The sequence below is a fragment of the Saccopteryx bilineata genome, chromosome 5, assembly GCF_036850765.1.
Source record: "Saccopteryx bilineata isolate mSacBil1 chromosome 5, mSacBil1_pri_phased_curated, whole genome shotgun sequence".
In the NCBI taxonomy this organism is placed as follows: domain Eukaryota; kingdom Metazoa; phylum Chordata; class Mammalia; order Chiroptera; family Emballonuridae; genus Saccopteryx; species Saccopteryx bilineata.
This window is the reverse complement of record NC_089494.1, coordinates 202719736-202741926: the sequence shown is the minus strand read 5'-3', so window position 1 is coordinate 202741926 and position 22191 is coordinate 202719736. Positions and strand designations below refer to the sequence as shown.

Here is a 22191-nt window from a genome sequence, read left to right as displayed (position 1 = left end):
AGTATCAAGCTGTTTTGAGTACAATGGACTTGTATTATAATTTGATATCAGGAAGTGTGATACCTCCCACTTTATTCTTCTTTTTCAAGATTTCTGAGGCTATTTGTGTTCTTTTTTGCTTTCATATAAATTTTGGGGATATTTGTTCTATATCTTTGAAGTATGCCATTGGTATTTTAATAGGAATTGCATTGAATTTATAGATTGCTTTGGGTAATATAGACATTTTTTTAATTTTATTTTTTTATTTTATTTATTCATTTTTAGAGAGGAGAGAGACAGAGACAGAGAGAGAGAAGGGGGGAGGAGCTGGAAGCATCAACTCCCATATGTGCCTTGGCCAGGCAAGCCCAGGGTTTCGAACTGGTGACCTCAGCATTTCCAGGTCGACACTTTATCCACTGCACCACCACAGGTCAGGCAATATAGACATTTTAATGATGTTTATTCTTCCTATCCATGAACATGGTATATGCTTCCACTTATTTATATCTTCCTTGATTTCTTTTATCAATGATTTATAATTTTCTGAGTACAAGTCTTTAAACTCCTTGGTTAAATTTACTCCTAGGTACTTTTGTTGTTGTTGTTGTTGTAATAGTGAAAAGGATTTTCTTCATTTCTCTTTCAGACACTTCATTGTTGGTATATAAAAATGACTCTGATTTCTGAATATTAATTTTATATCCTGCCACCTTGCTGAACTCATTTATCAGGTCCAGTAGCTTTTTGACTGAGTCTTTAGGGTTTTCTATGTACAGTATCATATCATCAGCAAATGATAGTTTTACTTCTTCTTTTCCAATTTGGATGCCTTCTATCTTTTCTTCTTCTCTGATTGCTGTGGCTAGGATTTCCAGAACTATGTTAAAGAAGAGTGGTGAAAGGGGGCACCCCTGCCTTGTTAATAATCTTAAGGGGATTGCTTTTCATTTCTTCCCATTGAGCATGATGTTGGCTGTGGGTTTGTCATAGATAACCTTTATCATATTGAGGTATGTTCCCTTTATTCTCACTTCGCTGAGAGTTTTGATCATAAATGGGTGCTGGCTTTTATCAAATGCTTTTTCTGCATCTATTGATATTATCATGTGACTTTTCTCCTTTCTTTTGTTTATATGATGAGTCACATTGATTGATTTGCGAATATTGTACCAGCCTTGCCTCCCCAGAATATATCCCACTTGATCATGATGTATGATTTTTTTTTCATGTATTGCTGGATCCAGTTTACTAATATTTTGTTTTGAGAATTTTAGCATCTAAATTCATCAGGGATATTGGCCTATAGTTTTCTTTCTTTGTAGTGTCTTTTCTTGGTTTTGGAATGAGGATTTTGTTTGCCTCATAAAAGGAGCTTGGAAGTCTTCCTTCCTTGAATTTTTTGAAATAGCTTGAGAAGGATAGGAGTTAGTTCTTTGAATATTTGGTAGAATTCGCCTGTGAAGCCATCTGGCCCAGGAATTTTTGTTAGTTGGGAGTTTTTTGATAACTGTTTTAATTTCATTTGTTGTAATCAGTCTGTTTAGGTTTTCTGATTCATCCAGATTGATTTTTGAAAGATTATGTTTCAAGGAATTTGTCCATTTCACCTAGGTTGTCTAATTTTTTGGCATACCGTTCTTCATAGTATTTTCTTACAACCCTTTGTATTTCTGCTGTGTCAGTTATTACTTCTCCACTCTCATTTCTAGTTTTATTTATTTGAGTCCTCTTTTTTTCTTGGTGAGTCTGAGAGTTTTGATCATAAATGGGTACTGGCTTTTATCAAATGCTTTTTCTGCATCTATTGATATTATCATGTGATTTTTCTCCTTTCTTTTGTTTATGTGATGAATCACATTGATTGATTTGCAAATATTGTACCAGTCTTGCCTCCCCAGAATATATCCCACTTGATCATGGGTTCTGGTTTTTTATCCACACAGCTACCTATGTCTTTTGATTGGAGCATTTAATCCATTTACATTTAAGGTTATTATTGATATGTAGTTGTTTATTGTCATTTTATTCTTTAAATCTACATTTCTCTTTTACTAGATTTGTTTTTCTCCCTTTGTTCTGTTTACAACAGGCCCCTTTTGCAGCATTGGTTTGGTTGTAATGAATTCCTTGAGGTTTTTGTTGTGTGTTGTTGTTTTTTTGTCTGAGAATTTTTTTATTTCTCCTTCAATTTTGAATAATAGCCTAACTGGATAAAGAAGTCTTCATCTTAGGTTCTTGTTTTGCATTACTTTGAATATTTCTTGCCATTCCCCTCTGGCCTCAAATGTTGCTGTTGAAAAGTCAGATGTCATTCTTATGGGGCTACTTTGTAGGTGATTGAATGCTTTTCTCTTGCAGCTTTTAATATTCTTTATTTCTTAGCTTTGGTATTTTAATTATGTTGTGTCTTGGTGTAGGTCTCTTTGGGTTCCTCTTTAATGGGATTCTCTGTGTTTCTTGAACTTGTGTGACTTTTCCTTCTGCAATTTAGGGAAATTTTCAGCCATGATATCTTCAGTCAGGTTCTCTATCCCTTATTCTTTCTCTTCTCCTTCAGGAACCCCTATGATGTGGGTGTTGTTTTTCTTCATGTTGTCATAGAGCTCTCTTAGATTTTCCTCAGACTTTTTGGTCCTCTTTTCTTTTTGTTTTTCTGCTTCTGTGCTTTCATTTATCTTGTCTTCTAAATTGCTGATTTGATGCTCTGCTTCATTCAGCCTGCTCTTATTTATTTATTTATTTATTTATTTATTTATTTATTTATTTATTGTATTTTTCTGAAGCTGGAAACGGGGAGGCAGTCAGACAGACTCCCGCATGTGCCCGACCGGGATCCACCCGGCACGCCCACCAGGGGGCGATGCTCTGCCCATCCAGGGCATCGCTCTGTCGTGACCAGAGCCACTCTAGTGCCTGGGGCAGAGGCCAAGGAGCCATCCCCAGTGCCCGGGCCATCTTTTTGCTCCAATAAAGCCTCGGCTGTGGGAGGGGAAGAGAGAGACAGAGAGAAAGGAGGGGGGGTGGAGAAGCAGATGGGCGCTTCTACTGTGTGCCCTGGCCAGGAATTGAACCCGGGACTTCCGCACGCCAGGCCAATGCTCTACCACTGAGCCAACCAGCCAGGGCCTCATTCAGCCTGCTTTTAATTACTGCTAGTGTAGTCTTCATTTCTGATATTGTATTTGTAATTTCTGTCTGATTCTTTTTTATTACTTTTATGTCTGTTTGATGCTTGCTATCTATTTAGGTGCTCATTTTGTCCATCTATTGTTGCTCTAAGATTCTTGAGCATCCTAACATTCATTATTCTAAACTCTGCATCCGGTATCTTGCTTATTTCCATCTCATTCAGTTCTTTTTCTGGGGATTTCTCTTGTTGATTAATTTGGATTGCATTTCTCTGTTTTCCCATTTTTTTCTCTTTATATACTGCTTCTTTGGTTGTGCTGTTTGTGTATCTAGCTGAGTATAGGGTTGGTGTTGTCTACTTCTAGCTTTCAGTTTTGTTGTTTCTAGATCATCTTGGGTTGGCCTCATCTGTTGTTTTTAATCTGATGTAGGCTATTTGTCTGCTGCTACTGCTCTTTTTGCTATTTGCATCAGCATTTTCTATGCCTTAGCTGGGTTAGGTGTGAGAAGCCCTTCCTTAAGATACCACTCTAACTAGGGTTGTTAGGTCCTGAGCTGATGCTTTCTGTTCTGGCCACTGGATGTGCCAGCCCTGTACCTCCTTTGCTAAAACCTGGCACAGACCAATGAGTGTCACTGCTTATGACTGGTCCTTAGCAACCTGCTGGGAGCTACAAGCCAACCAGAATTGCTCCTAAGTTGGGCCCAAATGCCATTGTAAATATCAGCTGCACTCCTAGGCTGGCTTTTCTATACTCTTGGCCAGTGTGTATGGCCTCTCTATTCATGAGGTGTGGTCTGTCTGCCGGCCGCACTGCCATTGCCACATCATCGGGCATGTGAGCACCAGTACTGCTGAGCACTTGGACTCCCAGGCCACACCTTGAGCTGCCCCATTCAAGGACCACCTCACTGGGTTCCACCTCCAGCAGGTGCATGGGATGCCTCACCCTACTGGGCTCTGCCCCCCACGAGTACACAGGATGCCTTGGTGGACTCCAACTCACTGCGGCCATGCAGGATACCCAGCCAAGTTCTGCCCACCAGGCCACTGTATGGGCCACCATGCTCCACCCCTGCTGCCATGCGGGGGCTGCCTCACAAGTCTCCACTCCCCTCTACCACGCTGTCCAAGCACCATGGCTGCCACCACAGCTGGGCCCTCCTGCCCTTTAATGTGTACTTAGCAATCTGGGTGGGTTGTGTAGCCCAGACCTCAGCAGAAAACCTGTGTCCCTGATATGCCCCCTGCTTCTAAGCAACTCTTTGCACTGACTGGAGCAGAAGAGCCTCTGGTAGGCAGGATAATTGCTTCCCTTTGCTAGCATTGGTTCTCCCAGAAAAAAATGGCCACATTAGTTTGGGGAGTGACACAGTACAGGGGTCAGGGTGGCTGTCCCCCAGAGTCTCTCCCTGTGCCTCCAAGACTACTTTCCTCTCAATGCTGGTGCTCTCAGTGATCCCCACTCCCAAAGTCCTGCAGGTAAGTGACTGTGAATGAGGTTTTCTGCATGGTCCCTTTAAGACAGAGCCTGGGTCTGAGAGTTCTGTCTCCCTCTCGCAAACAGTAACCCAGCTCTTCTTTTAGCTAAATACTGTCCGTGCACCTCCTCTAATCTCTGGGGCTCCTGGCTGGGGCTCCGATCCTGGTGTTGAGGACCCACAACTCTCCGGGCAACCCACCCTGCCATGAGAGACCCTCTGGACTGCCTCTCACTCCTGGGAGCTGGGAGCAGGGCAGCCTTTTTGCGTCTCTACCCTTCCTACTAGTCTCAGTGTGGTTTCTTCGGTGATGCTTGGTTATAGATTCCTCTTAGTTTAGTCCAAAGTTGGTTTTTCAAGATGATTACTCCTAAGTTAAGTTGTAATCCACTTCGGTTCCGGGAAGTAGAAGTTGTAACATCCGCCTACTTTGTCTCCATTTTCTCTCTCCTTATAATTTTTTAAATGTAGGTCCTTTACATCTTTGGTTAAACTTATTCCTAGGTATTTTAGTCTTTGTGAGGCAATTGTGAATGGGGATAATTTCTTAGTTTCCTTTCTAATACTTTATTATTGGTTATAGAAATACAACTGATTTCTGGATATTTATTTTGTATCTTGCCATTTTACTGAATTTATTTATCAGTTCTAGTAGTATTTTTGGTGGAATCTTTAGGGATCTCTATATACAGTATCATGTCATCTGAATAAAATGACAGTTTTACTTCTTCCTTTCCAATCTGGATGCCTTTTTTTCCCCCCCATCTGATTGCTGTGGCTAAGACTTCCAGTACTATGTTAAATAAAAGTTGTGAAAGTGATATTACTATCTCATTTCCAACCTTAAGGGAAACACATGTAGTTTTTGTCCATTGAGTATGATGTTGGTTGTGGATTTGTCATATTACACTATGGTATGTTTCCTCTATTCCAGTTTTGCTGAGAGTTCTTATAATAAATTGGTGTTGGATTTTATCAAATGCCTTCTCTGCATTTATATGATCATGTGATTTTTATTTCTTTTGTTTATGTGATGTATCATATTTATTGACTTGTGAATATTGTACCAAACTTGTATCCCTGGAATAAATCCCACTTGATAATGTTGTGTGACCTTTTTAATGTATTGCTGGATCCAGTTTGCAAATATTTTTTTCAGAATTTTATCATCTATGTCCATCAGGGACATTGTCCTATAATTTCCTTTTTTTGTAGTGTTTTTATCTGGTTATGAAATTAGGCTAATGCTAACCTCATAAAATAATTTTGGGAGCTTTCCCTTCTCTTAAATTCTTTAGAAACATTTGAGAAGGTTAGGTATTACTTTTTCTTTGGATGTTGGTAAAATGTCTCTGTGAAGCCATCTGGTTCTAGACTTTTGTATGTTGGGAGTTTTTATTTTTAATTATTATTATTACTGATTGAATTTCACTAGTTTTAATCTGTCCAGATTCTTTGATTCTTTCTGATTCAATTTAGAAGATTTTATGTTTCTAGGAATTTATCCATTTCTTCCAGATTGTCCAGTTTGTTGGCATATAGTTGTTTGTAATATTTTCTTACAATCCTTTGTATTACTTTGGTGTCCATTGTTACTTTGCTCTTTCATTTCTGATTCTATTTATTGGGATCCTGTCTCTTTTTTTTTTTTTGATGAGTCTTGTTAAAGGTTTGTCAATCTTGTTTATTTTTTCAAGTAACCAGCTATTGGTTTCATTGATATTTTATATGTTTTAGACTTCATGTCTTTTACTTATGCTCTAATCTTTATTATTTCCTTTCTTCTACTCACTTTGGGTTTTGTTTGTTGTTCTTATCAAGTTCTTTTAATTGAAAAGTTATTGACAGTGACGTCAGAGAAATGGCGCCATGAGGCAGGCTCCTGATACCTCCCCCTGAAATTTCAACAAATTCAACAACTAGAGACAGAAAGCAATCCCAGGAGCATCTGAAATACACATACATCAAACAAAGGTATGATTGGGCAAAAAGATGGCTGAAAAACCACTCTGAAGGAAATAGAATGGAGAATGGAGTGTTCCACTTCCCTCACTGACCCGAGGAAAATTTTATTCACTCATAACTGAGAGAAAAGAAGGGCTAAGGGTGGAAACATTCAAGCTGAGGAGAGAGTGTGCCCATGGCTCAACCTGCACAGAGCTAACACCAGCAGCAAACCCCTGGCAGAGGTGAGCGAGTGGCTTGCCTGTGGAGTGGGCTTTGTTTACCCCCGGTCTCTGGATCAGCAAGCATGGGCAGTGTATGAGTGGTTCCTCCTAGCACCTCGGGCATGGGCACCTGTGTCCCTGGATGAAGGGGCTGGGTCAGAGACTGTCAGTAGTGGCCTTCTGCATGGGATGCAGCCAGAGTCTCTGTATAATCCTTGCTCCCCAAACAACAGCGCACAAGGAGTGCACAAAAGCTGGCTTCCCTATGCCCGGACCTCTCCGGGTGGGGCACCTCCGCCAGCCATACAGACTGACAAAGCAAATTCTTCAGGAAGAAAACTACAAAGTGCTGAGGGAAGGACACATAGGCATCTTGCAGACAGCCATGGATCGCTGAAAGGAGCCTAACCTGCAGTCTGCTCACTGCCCAGCTGGCTTACGCTGGCAATGGCTCTGGTTGACAAGGTCTTCTTTCCCAGGTCTACGATTTAAGAGAACTCGGAGGGGGAACTTGATAGTTTTTAGGGCCTCTTGCTCAGCAGGCAGTGGCTGGGGCAACATCCTGCCAGCCAATACAGGGTAACCTTAGAAAGGAGCCTTACCAGAAGTCAGCTTGCTCCCCTGCCCACTTAAGCTGGTGGTTTTGGTCGGCAGAGCTTTTATACCCAGGGCTGTGCTTTAAAAGGACCTGGAAGAAGGACTTGGCAGCTTTTAAGACCTCTTGTTCTGCAGGCAATGATTGGGGCATCTTCTTCCCAGCCAGTACAGGTTACAAAGTGCAAAAAAGCCTGGGGAGAGTAGTCCCTCAAAGTGCTGAGGCATACTAGACATACCTGGAGGCTCATAGAAAGACACCTGAGGAGCAATCGGTTCCCAGCCCTGCCTGATTATGCTGGTGGTTTGGGCTAGCAAGGCCTTACCCAGAACCCTGCATTAAGTGGGGATAGAGGGTGATTTTGGCAGCTCTTAGAGCCTCTTGCTCTCCAGGCAGTGGCAGGTGCAACATCACAGCTGGGTCCTTAGGCTGCTGGTTCAGGAAGGAGAGAGTGGGGGAGAGGCTCTGGGAAAATGGACTCTCCCATTTTCAAGGTCTGAAAACACTAACAAGCCCTACCTACCAATGGGACTGAGGCCTAGTTTATGTCATCGCCATAGCGACACATCAACTGCAAATCTCTACCTAAGAGTGTCACAGGGGCAGAACCTGGGGTACAGTGCCACTGGCCAAAAAGAGAAAGAAGAATAAGAGAGAAGATAACCTCTCAAAACCAGAAAAAAATTCATTCTTTATAACATTTTACATTTTTTTTTGTATCTTTTTTCTTACACCTTGGTCCTTTCATCCTCTTTCCATTTTATTCTTTTCTTTTCATTTTGAACTTCATTACCCATAGGTGTTACATTTTTTATTCTTTTTTTTCTCTCTCTATGAGGGTTATATTCCAAAAACCTTAACTCTCTCCTTTGTTTTTTCTTTCTCTTTTTTTCTTGCCCTCTTTTGGTTTCTTCTTTTCTCTTTCACTTTTCCTCTCATTTGATCCTCGCTCACAAACAAATTATTTTATTTTGGATTCAAGGTTTTTCTTTGTGGCATTTTGTGTGCTTTTTGCTTTGCTGTTTATCTCATTAGCATTTCCCAAAACTCTGGCTCTCCATTCTATTTAGTATTTGTTCCACTTAATACAATAGAAATTGCATCTTTCATAGTATTTTTTCTTTTACTTTTTTTATTCTTTTCTCTTTCACTATATCTCTTATTCAACCATCATTTACAAGAAAATTATTTTATTCTTTATCCAAATTTTGCCCTTGTAGCATTTTGTGGGTTATTACCTCGTTGTATGCCTCTTTGTCACTTCTTCCCAACTCAGGCCCTCTGTTCTATGTAGTTTTTGTTCCATTTAGCAAAATATAATTTTCAGTTTTTCATTAAAAAAATGTTTCTTTAATTTTTTACTTTTTTATTTTCTTTGTCTTTAATTTTTTTGTTTATCAACTCTTATTGTTATTAACAATACCACTCTCAAATGCCATTAAGAAAAAATAAATTGAATATCATGGATACAAAAGACAGAGATATAGCTCAGATCAATGAGGAAAAATCTATAGAAAAAAATTTCAATGGCTTGGAGAACTTGGAGTTAAATGACAGAGAATTTAAAATTGAAATCCTAAAAATACTCAGAGATATAAAAGAAAGCACAGAAAGGCAATTTAGGGAGCTCAAAAAACAATTCAACAAACAGAAAGAATACATCACCAAGAAAACTGAAACTGTGAAAATGAATCAAACAGAGATGAAAAACTCAAGTCATGAACTAAAAAATGAGATAACATGCTTAGCTAATAGAATGGGCCAGATAGAGGAGAGAATTAATGACATAGAAGACAGGCAACTAAAGCATTACAGAGAGAAGAGGAGAGAGACTTACAAATTTTAAAAAATGAGAAAGCCTTACAGGAATGGTCTGACTCCATCAAAAAGAGCAACATAAGAATAATAGGTATATCAGAAGGAGAAAAGAGAAAAAATGGAATGGAGAACATATTCAAACAAATAATAGATGAGAACTTCCCAAGCCTGTGGAAAGAACTAAAGCCTCAAATTCAAGAAGCAAGCAGAACACCAAATTATCTTAACCATAACAAACCTACTCCAAGGCATAATGAAATTGGCACATACCAATGACAAAGAAAAAATTCTCAAGGCAGCCAGGGAAAAGAAGAATACAACATATAAAGGAAGGCTCATTAGATTTTCATCAGATTTCTCAGCAGAAACTCTACAAGCTGGAAAAAATGGACCCCAATATTTAAAGTTCTGAAAGAGAGGAACTTCCAGCCAAGAATACTATACCCATCAAAGCTATCCTTTAACTACGAAGGAGAAATAAAAACATTCACAGATACAGAAAAGATGAGGGAAATTATCACCAGAAAACCCCCACTTCAAAAAATACTAAAGGGGGTTTTCCAAACAGATACAAAGAAGAAAACAAAACAAAACTACAAGTAAAAGCTCCCTCAAGAACACAATAAAATCAAATTTAATCTGTAATAACAAAAACAGAAAAGGGGAGAGGACAAAGATTAACAGTAGCAAAGGAGGATGGAGTGCAGAAGCACTCATGTGATAATGTAATACAATGAACATGATAGGTACCCTTTCCATTACTTAATGGTAACCACCCTTGAAAAAACCACCACAGAAGCACATGGCTTGAAAAAAGAAGAAACAGAGGAAAGAAGTATGGATTACAACCAAACAAAAACAAATGATAGAAAAACAAAAGAGAAGAATCAAACAAGGTACAAAACTATCAGAAAGCAATATATATAATGGCAATAGGAAACCCTCAAATGTCAATAATTACACTAAATGTAAATGGATTAAACTCACCAATAAAAAGACACAGAGTAGCAGAATGGATTAAAAAAGAAAATCTAACTGTATGCTGCCTACAAGAAACACACCTAAGCTACAAGGATAAAAACAAATTTAAAGTGAAAGACTGGAAAACAATACTCCAAGCAAATAATATTCAAAAAGAAGCAGGTGTAGCAATACTCATATCTAACAATGCTGCGTATAAGACAGCAAAGGTAATCAGAGACAAAAGCGGTCATTTCATAATGATAAAGGGGACATTGAATCAAGAAGACATAACACTTCTTAATATATATGCACCAAACCAAGGAGCACCAAAATATATAAGACAGCTACTGACTGACCTTAAAACAAATAATGACAAAAATATAATTATACTTGGAGATCTCAATACACCACTGAAGGCTCTAGATCATTCATTCAAACAGAAAATCAATAAAGAAATATTGGCCTTAAAGGAAACACTAGAACAATTGGATATGATAAACATCTACAGAACATTTTATCCCAAAGTGCCAGAGTATACATTTTTCTCTAGTGTACATGGAACATTCTCAAGAATTGACCATATGTTGGGCCACAAAAATAACATCCACAAATTCAGAAACATTGATATCATACCAAGCATATTCTCCAATCATAAAGCCTTAAAACTAGAATTCAACTGCAAATAAGAGGTAAACAAACCCACAGAATTGTGAAACTAAACAACATTCTTTTAAAAAATGAGTGGATCAAAGAAGAAATAAAAGAGATCAAAAGTTACATACAGACAAATGAAAATAACAATATGACATATCAGAATCTCTGGGATTCAGCAAAAGCAGTAATAAGAGGGAAGTTCATATCACTACAGGCCTATATGAACAAACAAGGGAGAACCCAAGGAAACCACTTAACTTCACATCTTAAGGAACTAGAAAAAGAAGAACAAAGGCAACACAAAACCAACAGAAGAAAGGAAATAATAAAAATCGGAGCAGAAATAAACAAAACAGAGAACAGAAAAACTATAGAAAAAATTATTAAAACAAAGAGCTAGTTCTTTGAAAAGATAAACAAAATTGACAAACCCTTGGCAAGACTCACTAAGGAAAAAAGACAACTCAAATAAATAAAATCCAAAATGAAAGAGGAGAAATCACCACAGATATCATGGATATACAAAGAATTATTGTAGAATACTATAAAAAACTATATGCCATCAAATTTAACAATCTAGAAAAAATAGATAAATTCCTAGAACAATACAATCTTCCTAAACTGAATCATGATGAAGCAGAAAGCCTAAACAGACCCATAAGCAGGGAGGAAATAGAAACAACTATCAAAAATCTCCCCAAAAATAAAAGTCCAGGCCAGACAGCTATACTAGTGAATTCTATAAAACATTCAAAGAAGACTTGGCTCCTCTTCTACTCAAAGTCTTCCAAAAATAATAAGAAGAAATACTTTCAAACACATTTTATGAAGCAACTTAACTCTCATACCAAAACCTGGCAAGGACAACACAAAAAAAGAAAACTACAGACCAATATCACTAATGAATACAGATGCTAAAATTCTAAACAAAATACTAGCAAATTGAATACAATAGCACATTTAAAAAATAATACATCATGATCAAGTGGGATTCATCCCAGAATTACAAGGATGGTTTAACATATATAAAACGGTCAATGTAGTACACCATATCAACAAAACAAAGTACAAAAACCATATGATCCTATCAATAGGTGCAGAAAAGGCATTCAATAAAATGCAACACAATTTTATGTTTAAAACACTCAACAAAATGGGTATAGAAGGAAAATATCTCAACATAATAAAGGTCATTTATGATAAACCATCAGATAACATCACATTAAATAGCATAAAACTGAGGACTTTTCCCCTAAAATTAGGAACAAGACAAGGTTGTCCATGCTTTCCACTCTTATTCAACATAGTTCTGGAAGTTCCAGCCATAGCAATCAGACAAGAAAAAGAAATAAAAGGCACTCATATTGGAAAAGAAGAAGTAAAGGTATCACTTTTTGCAGATATGATCCTATACATCGAAAACCCCAAAGACTCCACAAAGAGACTACTAGAAACAATAAACCAATACAGTAAGGTCACAGGATACAAAGTTAATATACAAAAGTTCATTGCCTTCCTATATGCCAACAATGAAACATCAGAAAACGAACTCAAAAAAATAATCCTCTTCATTGTTGCAATAAAAAAAATAAAATATCTAGGAATAAACATAACAAAGAATGTAAAGGACCTATATAATGAAATCTATAAAGCATTGTTAAGAGAAATCAAAAAAGATACAATAAAATGGAAAAATATTTCTTGTTCTGGATAGGAAGAATAAATATAGTCAAAATGACTATATTACCCAAAGCGATATACAAATTTAATGCAATTCTTATCAAAATTCCAATGTTATTTTTTAAAGAAATGAAATAAAAAAATTATCAGATTTACAAACATCGATCGACTTACGACCTCTGCGACTTACGACCTCTGCAACTTACGACCATTTGACCTTATGACCACAATTGCTAGCCACGACTGCTCCACACCTGGCAGCACAAGCGTTGCCCAGCTGGGCATACGACAGTGCGAAACAGCTTCTGGGAGCACTACCATCTCCGTGTGCACCATTTCAACTATTATCCCAGACTTGATACAGCAATTTGTGTTTTATGTCTTGGATATTTTTCATCAAACCCTTCCCAAGATGTCTACCAAGAGGAAATTGTGTTCGCAAATATTAAACTAGTTGTACTGTTAATGCAGTGTTTTACTTAAACCTGATGAATGTAAAAATAAGAAACAAAATGGTGTAGAGATGATACAAATGGCATAAAATGAACAAAGAAAATTATGATATATAACAATAATTAAAGAAAATTATGATAAAATATGACTTAAAGATTTTTATAACATCATTTCACAGTTCTGTACATATAGCCTACTCAACTTACGACCAAATCCTGTTACGACCGGTCTGTTGGAACCAATTGTGGTCGTAAGTCGAGTGCCAGCTATATATGAAACTATAAAAAACCCAGAAACCTAAGGAAAAAGAATGAAGCTGGGGGCATTACAATACCTGACTTCAAATTATATTAAAGAGCCATGATAATCAAAGAAGCATGGTATTGGCAGAAAAATAGACACTCAAACCAATGGAACAGAATAGAAAGTCCAGAAATAAAACCACATATATATATGGTCAAATAATTTTCGATAAAGGGGCCAACAACATACAATGGAGAAAAGAAAGCCTCTTCAACAAATGGTGCTGGGAAAACTGGAAAGCTACATGAAAAAGAATGAAACTCGACTATGGTTTGTCCCCTTGTACTAAAATTAATTCAAAATGGATTAAAGACCTAAATATAAGACCTGAAATAATTACATAGAAGAAAACATAGGTACTGAACTCATGGACCTTGGTAACAAAGAGCACTTTATGAATTTGACTCCAAAGACAAGGGAAATGAAGGCAAAGATAAATGAATGGGACTCCATCAGACTAAGAAGCTTTTGCACAGCAAGAGAAATTGACAACAAAACAAACAGACAGCCAACTAAATGGGAGATGATATTTTTAAACAACAGCTCAGATAAAGTCCTAATATTTAAAATATACAAAGAACTCATAAAACTCATCAACAAACAAACAATCCAATAAAAAAATGGGGAGAGGACATGAACAGACACTTCTCCCAGGAAGAAATACAAATGGCCAACAGATATATGAAAAGGTGCTCATTTTCATTAGCTATTAGAGAAATGCAAATCAAAACTACAATGAGATACCACCTCACATTTGTTAGATTAGCTGTTATCAACAAGACAGGTAATAACAAATGTTGGAGAGGCTGTGGAGAAAAAGGAACCCTTATCCATTGTTGGTGGGAATATAAAGTAGTACAAACATTATGGAAGAAAGTATGATGGTTCCTCAAAATTAAAAATAGAGCTACCATATGACCCAGCAATCCCTCTACTGGGTATATACCCCCAAAACTCAAAAACATTGCTACGTAAAGACACATGCAGCGCCATGTTCATTGCAGCATTGTTCATAGTGGCCAAGACATGGAAACAACCAAAAAGGCCTTCAATAGATGACTGCATAAAGAAGATGTGGTACATATATACTATGGAATACTATTCAGCCGTAAGAAATGATGACATCAGATCATTTACAACATGGATGGACCTTGATAACATTACACTGAGTGAAATAAGTGAATCAGAAAAAACTAAGAACTATATGATTCCATACATAGGTAGGACATAAAAAAGAGACTCAGAGACACGGACAAGAGTGTGGTGGTTACGGGGGGGGGGAGGAGAGGAGAGGGATGTGGTGGGGGAGGGGATGGGCACAAAGAAAACCAGATAGAAGGTGACAGAAGACAATTTCACTTTGGGTAATGGGTATGCAACATAATCAAATGTCAAAATAACCTGGAGATGTTTTCTCTGAACATATGTACCCTGATTTATCAATGTCACCCCATTAAAATTATTTTTTAAAAAAGACAAAAAATAATAAAATGTTTGCAGCTTTGAAAAAAAATGTATAAAATTACCCATTTATTCGATCAGAAAAAAAGTTATTTTTTTATTTAAAACTTTTCTTGTTTCTTGATATAAGCCTATAATGTTATAAAATTATTTTGTAGGACTACTTTTGCTGTGTTCCACAGATTTTTGAGTTCTTGTGTTCTCATTTTTATTTGTGTCAAAGTAGCTTTTGATTTCTTTCTTGATGTCCTTGTTAACCTATTTATTGTTTAGTACCATGTTATTTAGTCTCCTTGTCTTTGTGTTTTTTAGTTTGTGTGTATGTGTGATTGATTTCTAGTTTCATACCATTAGAGTAAAGAAGATGCTTCATATGATTTCAGTCTTCTTAAATTTATTGAGACTTGTTTTGTGGTCTATCCTAGAAAATGTTCCATGTGCACTTGAAGTGTATGCATATTCTGCTGCTTTGGGGTGAAAAGCACTAAAGATATTAATTAAATCCATTTGATGTAATGTGTCATTCAAGGCTGCCATTTCCTTGTTGAATTACTACCTGGATTATCTACCCAGTGATATCAATGGCATGTTAAAATCCCCTACTATAACTGTGTTACTATTGATCTCTCCCTATATATTCATCAAGATTTGCTTTACATATTTAGGTGCTCCTATTTGGGTGCATAGATGTTTACAAATGTTATATCCTCCTGTTAGATTGCTCCTTTTATCATTATGTAGTGTCCTTCTTTGTCTCTACTATAGCCTTTGTTTTAAAGTATATAATTTGTCAAATATAAGTATTGCTACTCAGCTTTTTAGTTTTTTTTATTTGCAAGAAACATCTTTTTCCATTTCTTTACTTTTAATCTTTGTGTATCTTTTGTTCTGAGTGGGTCTCTTATAGACAGCATATATATGGGTCTTGTTTTATTATCCATTCAACTACACTGTGTCTTTTGATTGAAGCACTTAAACAACTTGAATTTAAAGTGCTTATTGATAGATATGTATTTATTGCCATTTTGTTCTTTTAACTATATTCCCATTTTCTTCTTCCTCTTCTTTTTCTTCTTCTCCTCCTTCTCCTTTATCTTCTTCTTCAGCAGACCCTTTAACATTTCTTGTAATACTGATTTTTTTAAAGATATTTATTTATTTATTTACAGAGACAAGAGAGAGTCAGAGAGAAGGATAGATAGGGACAGACAGACAGGAACGGAGAGAGATGAGAAGCATCAATCATCAGTTTTTCGTTGCGACACCTTAGTTGTTCATTGATTGCTTTCTCATATGTGCCTTGACTGTGGGCCTTCAGCAGACTGAGTAACCCCTTGCTCGAGCCAGCATCCTTGGGTCCAAGCTGGTGAGCTTTTTTCAAACCAGATGAGCCGGTGCTCAAGCGGGCGACTTCAGGGTCTCGAACCTGGGTCCTCCGCATCCCAGTCCGAAGCTCTATCCACTGCGCCACCGCCTGGTCAGGCTGTAATACTGATTTGATGGTAACAAATTTATTTTGCTTTTTCTTTCTGGGAAGCTCTTTATTTCTCTTTCAATTAAATGATGTCCTTGTTGGGTACAGTAGGCTTAGTTGTAGGTTCTTGCTTTTCATCACTTTAATATTTCATTCAAATTGCTTCTGTCCAAAATGTTTCTGTTGAGAAATTAGATGACAGTCTTCTGGGAGCTTCATTGTTGGTAACTCACTGTCTCTCTCGTGGTTTCTGGAATCTCTTTTTGTCTTGAACTTTTTCCATTTTTGTTATGGGCCTTCTTGGTTTCATCTTGTTTGGGACTCTATGTACTTCCTTGACTTGTCAGTCTTTTTTTTTTTTTCCTTCACCAGGTTAAGGAAGTTTTAGGTCATTATCTCTTCAAATAGGTTCTTTAACCCTTGCTCTCTCTCTTCTTCTGATACCCCTATGATGTGGATACTGTTATTCTTCATGTTGTTGTAAAGGTCCCTTGAAATATTCTCATTCTTTTTACTTCTTTTTCTTTTTGCTACTTTGATTGGGTGCTTTCTTTTTAACCTTGTCTTTTAAATTGCTGATTTGATCTTCTGCTTCATTCTAACCTACTATTTATTTCTTCCAGCATGTTCTTTAATTCAGGTATTGTATTGTACATTTTTTACTGTTCTTTTTTATAATTTCTATTATTTTTTATGCTGTTGAGTATCCTTATAACCATTACATTGAACTCTATATCTGATAAATTGCTTGCCACCATTTTATTTAGCTCTTTTTCTGCAGAGTTCTCCTGTTCTTTCATTTGGGACCTCTTTCTTTGTCTCCTAATTTTAGCTGTCTCTTTTATGTTTGCATCCATGTATTAGATAGAGCTGCTATGACTCCCAGTCTTTGTGGGGTGGCCTTATGTAGTAGGTGTTCTATGGGGTTCAGTGGTATAGTCTCCTATATCACCTGAACTGGGTACTCCAGGAATGACTCTTGTGTGAGGTATGTGAGCCCTCCTATTGTAACTGAGTTCTGATTACTATTGGCTCATTCATGCATAGGACTTACTGTGAGGCTCAACCTTGATCACAGGGAATGAGATATGGTGCTGACCACACAAAGCAGAATTTGTCTCAGCAGGGTTTGTTGTCTGACAAAATCTTGCTTTGGATATGCCATTTGTGAAGCTTTTTGTGTCCTGCTCTGACATTGTCTGAAGCTGGCCACTGGGTATGTTGGTTCTATGGCTTCTTGGGAGGGACTCCTTTGCATGCCAATATAAGACACTGACTGTGACTGGTCTGCAACAACTTATATGGAGCTCCAAGCCATTCAAAGTTTGTGGCTGCCTTTTCTGGCTTGGGTGCATGCAAGGACCAATCCTCACAGCAAGACTAGCTTTTACCAACACTGATCCCTGGGAATAGGCCAACAAAAGTCCCAAAACTCCTTAAGATTTATCTCTGTTTGCCTCTTCATGTGGGTTGCCTGATAGGTTCAGTCACTGAAAGAGACTTTGGCTATACTTGAGGTGCCTGAGATTGGTTCACAGTTAGTATCCAGGTAGGAGTGAGTAGTATTCACCAGATGGACTGTAGGTTTATGCTCAGTGCCAGTGATGGGTCTGAGGCCACTCAGCAAATATACACAGGTATAACAAGTCTAGCTGCCACCTGCTGGATGCTCACATACCTTTGTGTTGGGGTGGCATGTCAGGAAGTCCTCAGGTTGAGACCAGCAGAGTTTATCCATTCCAAACTAATATATATTTGGCCTTGTGGAAAGAAGGTTTGCTCTGGGCAGGCATATGAGGCAAAAACGACCCCTGTTCAAAAGCTACCCAACTCAGTCTGTCTCAGATTCTACCAGAAGAAGACTGAATTCAGCAGGGTAGGGCTGCTGGAAGTCATGAGTTGAAACAATGGGGAAGTGCCCATCAAGCTTCTGAGAAGATGGAGGGTGTGGCCCAGTGCCAGAACCATACCGTTCAATTTGTCCTGGATTTTGCCTGACCTCAGCAGGGTGGAGCTACTAGGAGTCAGGTGGGTGGGGCCCCCAGGCCCAGAGCTGGAGCCCCAAGGGTGGTTCTTGTTGATCTTCGAGATCTCCTGTGAGGAAGAACCACGAGTCAGGTTCACAGGAAAGTGGAAGGAATGGCCTCCACCCCAAAGCCACACAACTCAGTCACCAACACCTCTCAGTCTGCCCAGACCTTTATACCCTGGCCAAGGCAGCTGACTCCTCAGCAGAGCATAAAGTCTACAGGGTGGGTCAAGAGGGAGTTTAGAGGGTGGAGTTATTGCTTAACACATGCCATAGTGAGAGGAGTGCTCCACCCAAGAAAGATGGTACCTGCGGTATGGGAGAATGATTCAGCACAGGAATCCTACCGCTATCCCTTCAGCTTCTTGCCCAAGGCCACAAACCCTGGACACTCCTCATGTGACTCTAGTCTACCTCATCCTCCTTCTGCCAGAGCTCAGGGTGAGAGACTATGAACAGAATTTTGTGCATTGGCCTTCTAAGAGGGTACCTGCACTTCTTTGGACTCCTGCCTCCCCCTAACAGACAGAAACCCCATTGCTTTTCACAGCCAGAGGTTATGTTGGAGCCTGTTTCTGGCTTTGGTGCTCTGGGCTGGGGAGCCCAGCTTGGGGTTTAGACCCCACACTTTTCAGGGAGAGCTCCCTGAAGTTGAGATATCCCTCCAGAATCTCAGCCATCATCATGGGTCCAGCCCTTTTTATGTCTCTACCCTTCCTGTCTCAATGTAGCTTCAGTAAATCCTTGATCATAAGACGTCTCTAAAGCTAGTCTTCAGTTGGTTAGTCAGGATAATTATTCTATAATTTAGTTGTAATTCCAGTTTGGTGTGGGGAGGAGGTGAGTGTAGCTTCCACTTATTCCACTGCCATCATGAATCCCTCACAAGATAATTTTTCTTAAAAGAATATAATTGTGCCTGACCTGTGGTGGTGCAGTGGATAAAGTGTCGACCTGGAACGCTGAGGTCGCCAGTTCAAAAACCTCAGGCTTGCCTGGTCAAGGCACATATGGGAGTTGGTGCTTCCTGCTCCTTCCCCCTTCTCTCTCTCCTCTCTCTCTAAAAATGAATAAAAAATTTTTTTAAAAAGAATATAATTGTGATTCTCATATAGATATAAAATAAATACTCCAAAGATTTAATTTAATTTCATAATTATTGAGGGAACTTGCAAGATGTTATAAACATTTCACAGGAGAATTCAAAGAGCATAACATATGTGAGGAATAAGAAAAATTGAAATTAACTTACAAATAGATATAAAACATGTCCCAATACAGAGCAATAATTAATTGTATTCCAGTAGGTACAATTCATTTGTATCATTGTAGACAAGAATATTTTCTGTTATTATTATATTTATACAACTTAAAGAGTTATAAAATAGCACAAAAACAATGAAAGGCAGAAAAAACTTGGATGGGTGAGTCAATCAAGACACTCCTTTTATTTAACCCATTTCAAATCTTTACAGTTTTACTGACTTATTTCATAAAAGATGAATATAATATTTTCTTTCTTATAGCACAAGAAATTAAGTACTATAGGTAAAAGGCAATACCAAAGCTTTATTCCAATCCCAGATCTAAATTTCTTAACATCCTCCTACAAGAAGAGAGAGCAAGATTATTCTTTTGTACATCAAATATAACATAGGCCAAATAATTAAAAGTTGTAGATGTTGTCTAATTCTTTTAGTATCTCTGTATTCTCTCTTATCAATATCACATCAGTAAATATTGGTTCCCACAGGGGCCCCCTAGGAGGCTCTAAGTATGATAGCCTATACTGAATAAAGGTAAAAGAAACAAATCTTTTTTGAAGATTATAATTTGAATGGGGGGAAAAGTATATTAATTGTTTTTAATGTGATAAGACGTTTTTATGAAACCCATCCTGGACAGATTATTTTCAAGAGTCTGAATCAGTTCTATACTTGAGAGATTTTTATTGCTTAAAATCAAAATGTGATTTCTTTTGATTTATTAACCTGTGATTACATGTGTTTGCAAAGCCCTTCACTGAGAATTCTACAGAATTAGTGACCCATGTTGTTCAGCAAGTCTAGACAAGTATTACCGTGGGGCCCAGAGTCATAAAGCTCCTGATTAAAATTATCACTGCTTCTCTGAAAATGAATCCAGGGGAAAACATGGAAATGTCTCCATGGCCACAGCCTTTTTAAGGGCTTGCTACAATATTGAAGCAAGACAAAAATTTATTTAATGCCAATTATTTATTTGCATGGACTAAACTGATTAACAATGTAATTTATATATTTTAGGCTCAACCAGGTGACAACTCTACTAGAATCCCCATCCAGACAAATCTCTACATACAAGCTGTTATTTTTGACCACATTTCCAGAAGAAAGACTTAACTACCAACATATTAGATGGTTCCCTAATTGCTTGCTAAACTTAAATGAAACCTGTAGCCAGAAATAAATTAGAATAACAAGTGAGTCCTGTAGCTGAAAAGCAAATTAGAATAATAAAAGTTACTGAAGAAATAAAGGATGAAACCATAACCTTGACTGCTTTCTTTATTGTACAGATAGCATTTTAATATAATTTGAGATTTATTTATTTATGTTTTTTATTCCTGAGCAGTGAGACTGATTGCAACATTTCATGGGAGAAAATCTTATTGCTACTTCAGGAATACAGTAATTAGGGATACATTTTATAGCTCAGATTTTCCAAAATCAAAATATTTCAAGTCCTACTACTACCAAATTTAGTAGACCAAGCCTTATGCCACGTGGCATAAATTCATGGAATATTGATAACAGTCACACACAGGGACAGGAATAGAGAAATAGAAATATAAGAGTTTCAATAGCAGTAAGTTATTAATTTTTACATCATTTACATCAGAGTAAATGAAATCTGAAATAACCCATGAGATGATGTATAAAATGAATGAAAGTAGTAGATATGTTTTAGTACCTAGATGATATGAACCCCAGGACAAGGAAGACAAGGAAAAAGAAGTCTCAGGGAAACCAGAAAATTGCAGGGAGATGAAGACTTCATAAGAGAAAAGAACTCATTCAGAGTCCACCTGTAATTTAAAATTAATCTTTAGTTCTTCCTCTTCTCTCTATTTTCTTCTTTTCCCTTTCTAAACAATCCAATATTGAGGCAATTAGGTGGGACCAATCAAGGTAGAAGTCTCAGTGTGTGTGTGTGTGTGTGTGTGTGTGTGTGTGTGTGTGTGTGTGTGTGTGTTGGGGAGGAGCCCAGAGCAGAGTGCTCAGAGTTTCAATGGGGTGAGAAGAATGTATTTATGGGGGCCATAATGGTCTGGCAAAAGATATCAGATCCCAGTCAGCATGACTAGAGAGGCATTAAATTAGAATTGGATGTATTGATGTGGTCTCATCATCTTCAATATACAGATACAGGATGTATGTTAACGTGTGTGTACATGCATATTCCTGCCCTCTGTCCACTGAGAATGCCTAGGGGAGCAACACCCAGTATCAATGAGCACACCTAGCGCCCAGGTCTCAGTTTGTCAACACTGATTCCACTAAAAGAAAGCAGGGATCCTTGGGAAAATGACTGATTCCAGGGCTGAGTCAGAGAAAATATAAATCTGAAATATCTATATTGTGCCAGAAAGGAAAGAAGTTCTCTAAATATGAAGGGGATTTATCAGAAGGACACAGAACCCAGCTTGAAAGGGTTCCCACTGGTCAAATCAGGAAAAGTTGGACATCAAAATAAATAATGATAACAATAAGCACAATAAATAAGTCCATTCTGATCTACATAAATAAATAAAGCGAAAGTTTGATGTTTGCATAATACCTCCCCACAAACTATTACAGAGGGAACAATAGAAAATCCTGGAAGATATCATTTTTTGTAAATAATCAGAGAGAATATGATCAATATTGAGGCAAATAAATTTGTTTTCCAACTAATAAGGTGCATCAGAAGAATTCAGCTCCCTTTTGGTAATATTTCTGCCCAACTTGCATAATCT

General features: G+C 37.7%; 1 protein-coding gene across 2 annotated transcripts in view; it reads left to right on the top strand.

Annotated features, from left to right (window-relative positions):
- The window catches only part of CFAP299 (cilia and flagella associated protein 299), a 725440-nt gene extending 704865 nt beyond the window's left edge, over positions 1–20575 (top strand). For both annotated transcript variants that reach the window (XM_066280903.1, XM_066280904.1), the window contains one exon: positions 20480–20575. In XM_066280903.1, coding sequence (XP_066137000.1) covers positions 20480–20575 — 96 coding nt within the window. The remainder of the gene's footprint in view (positions 1–20479) is intronic.
- Positions 20576–22191: the final 1616 nt, after the last annotated feature.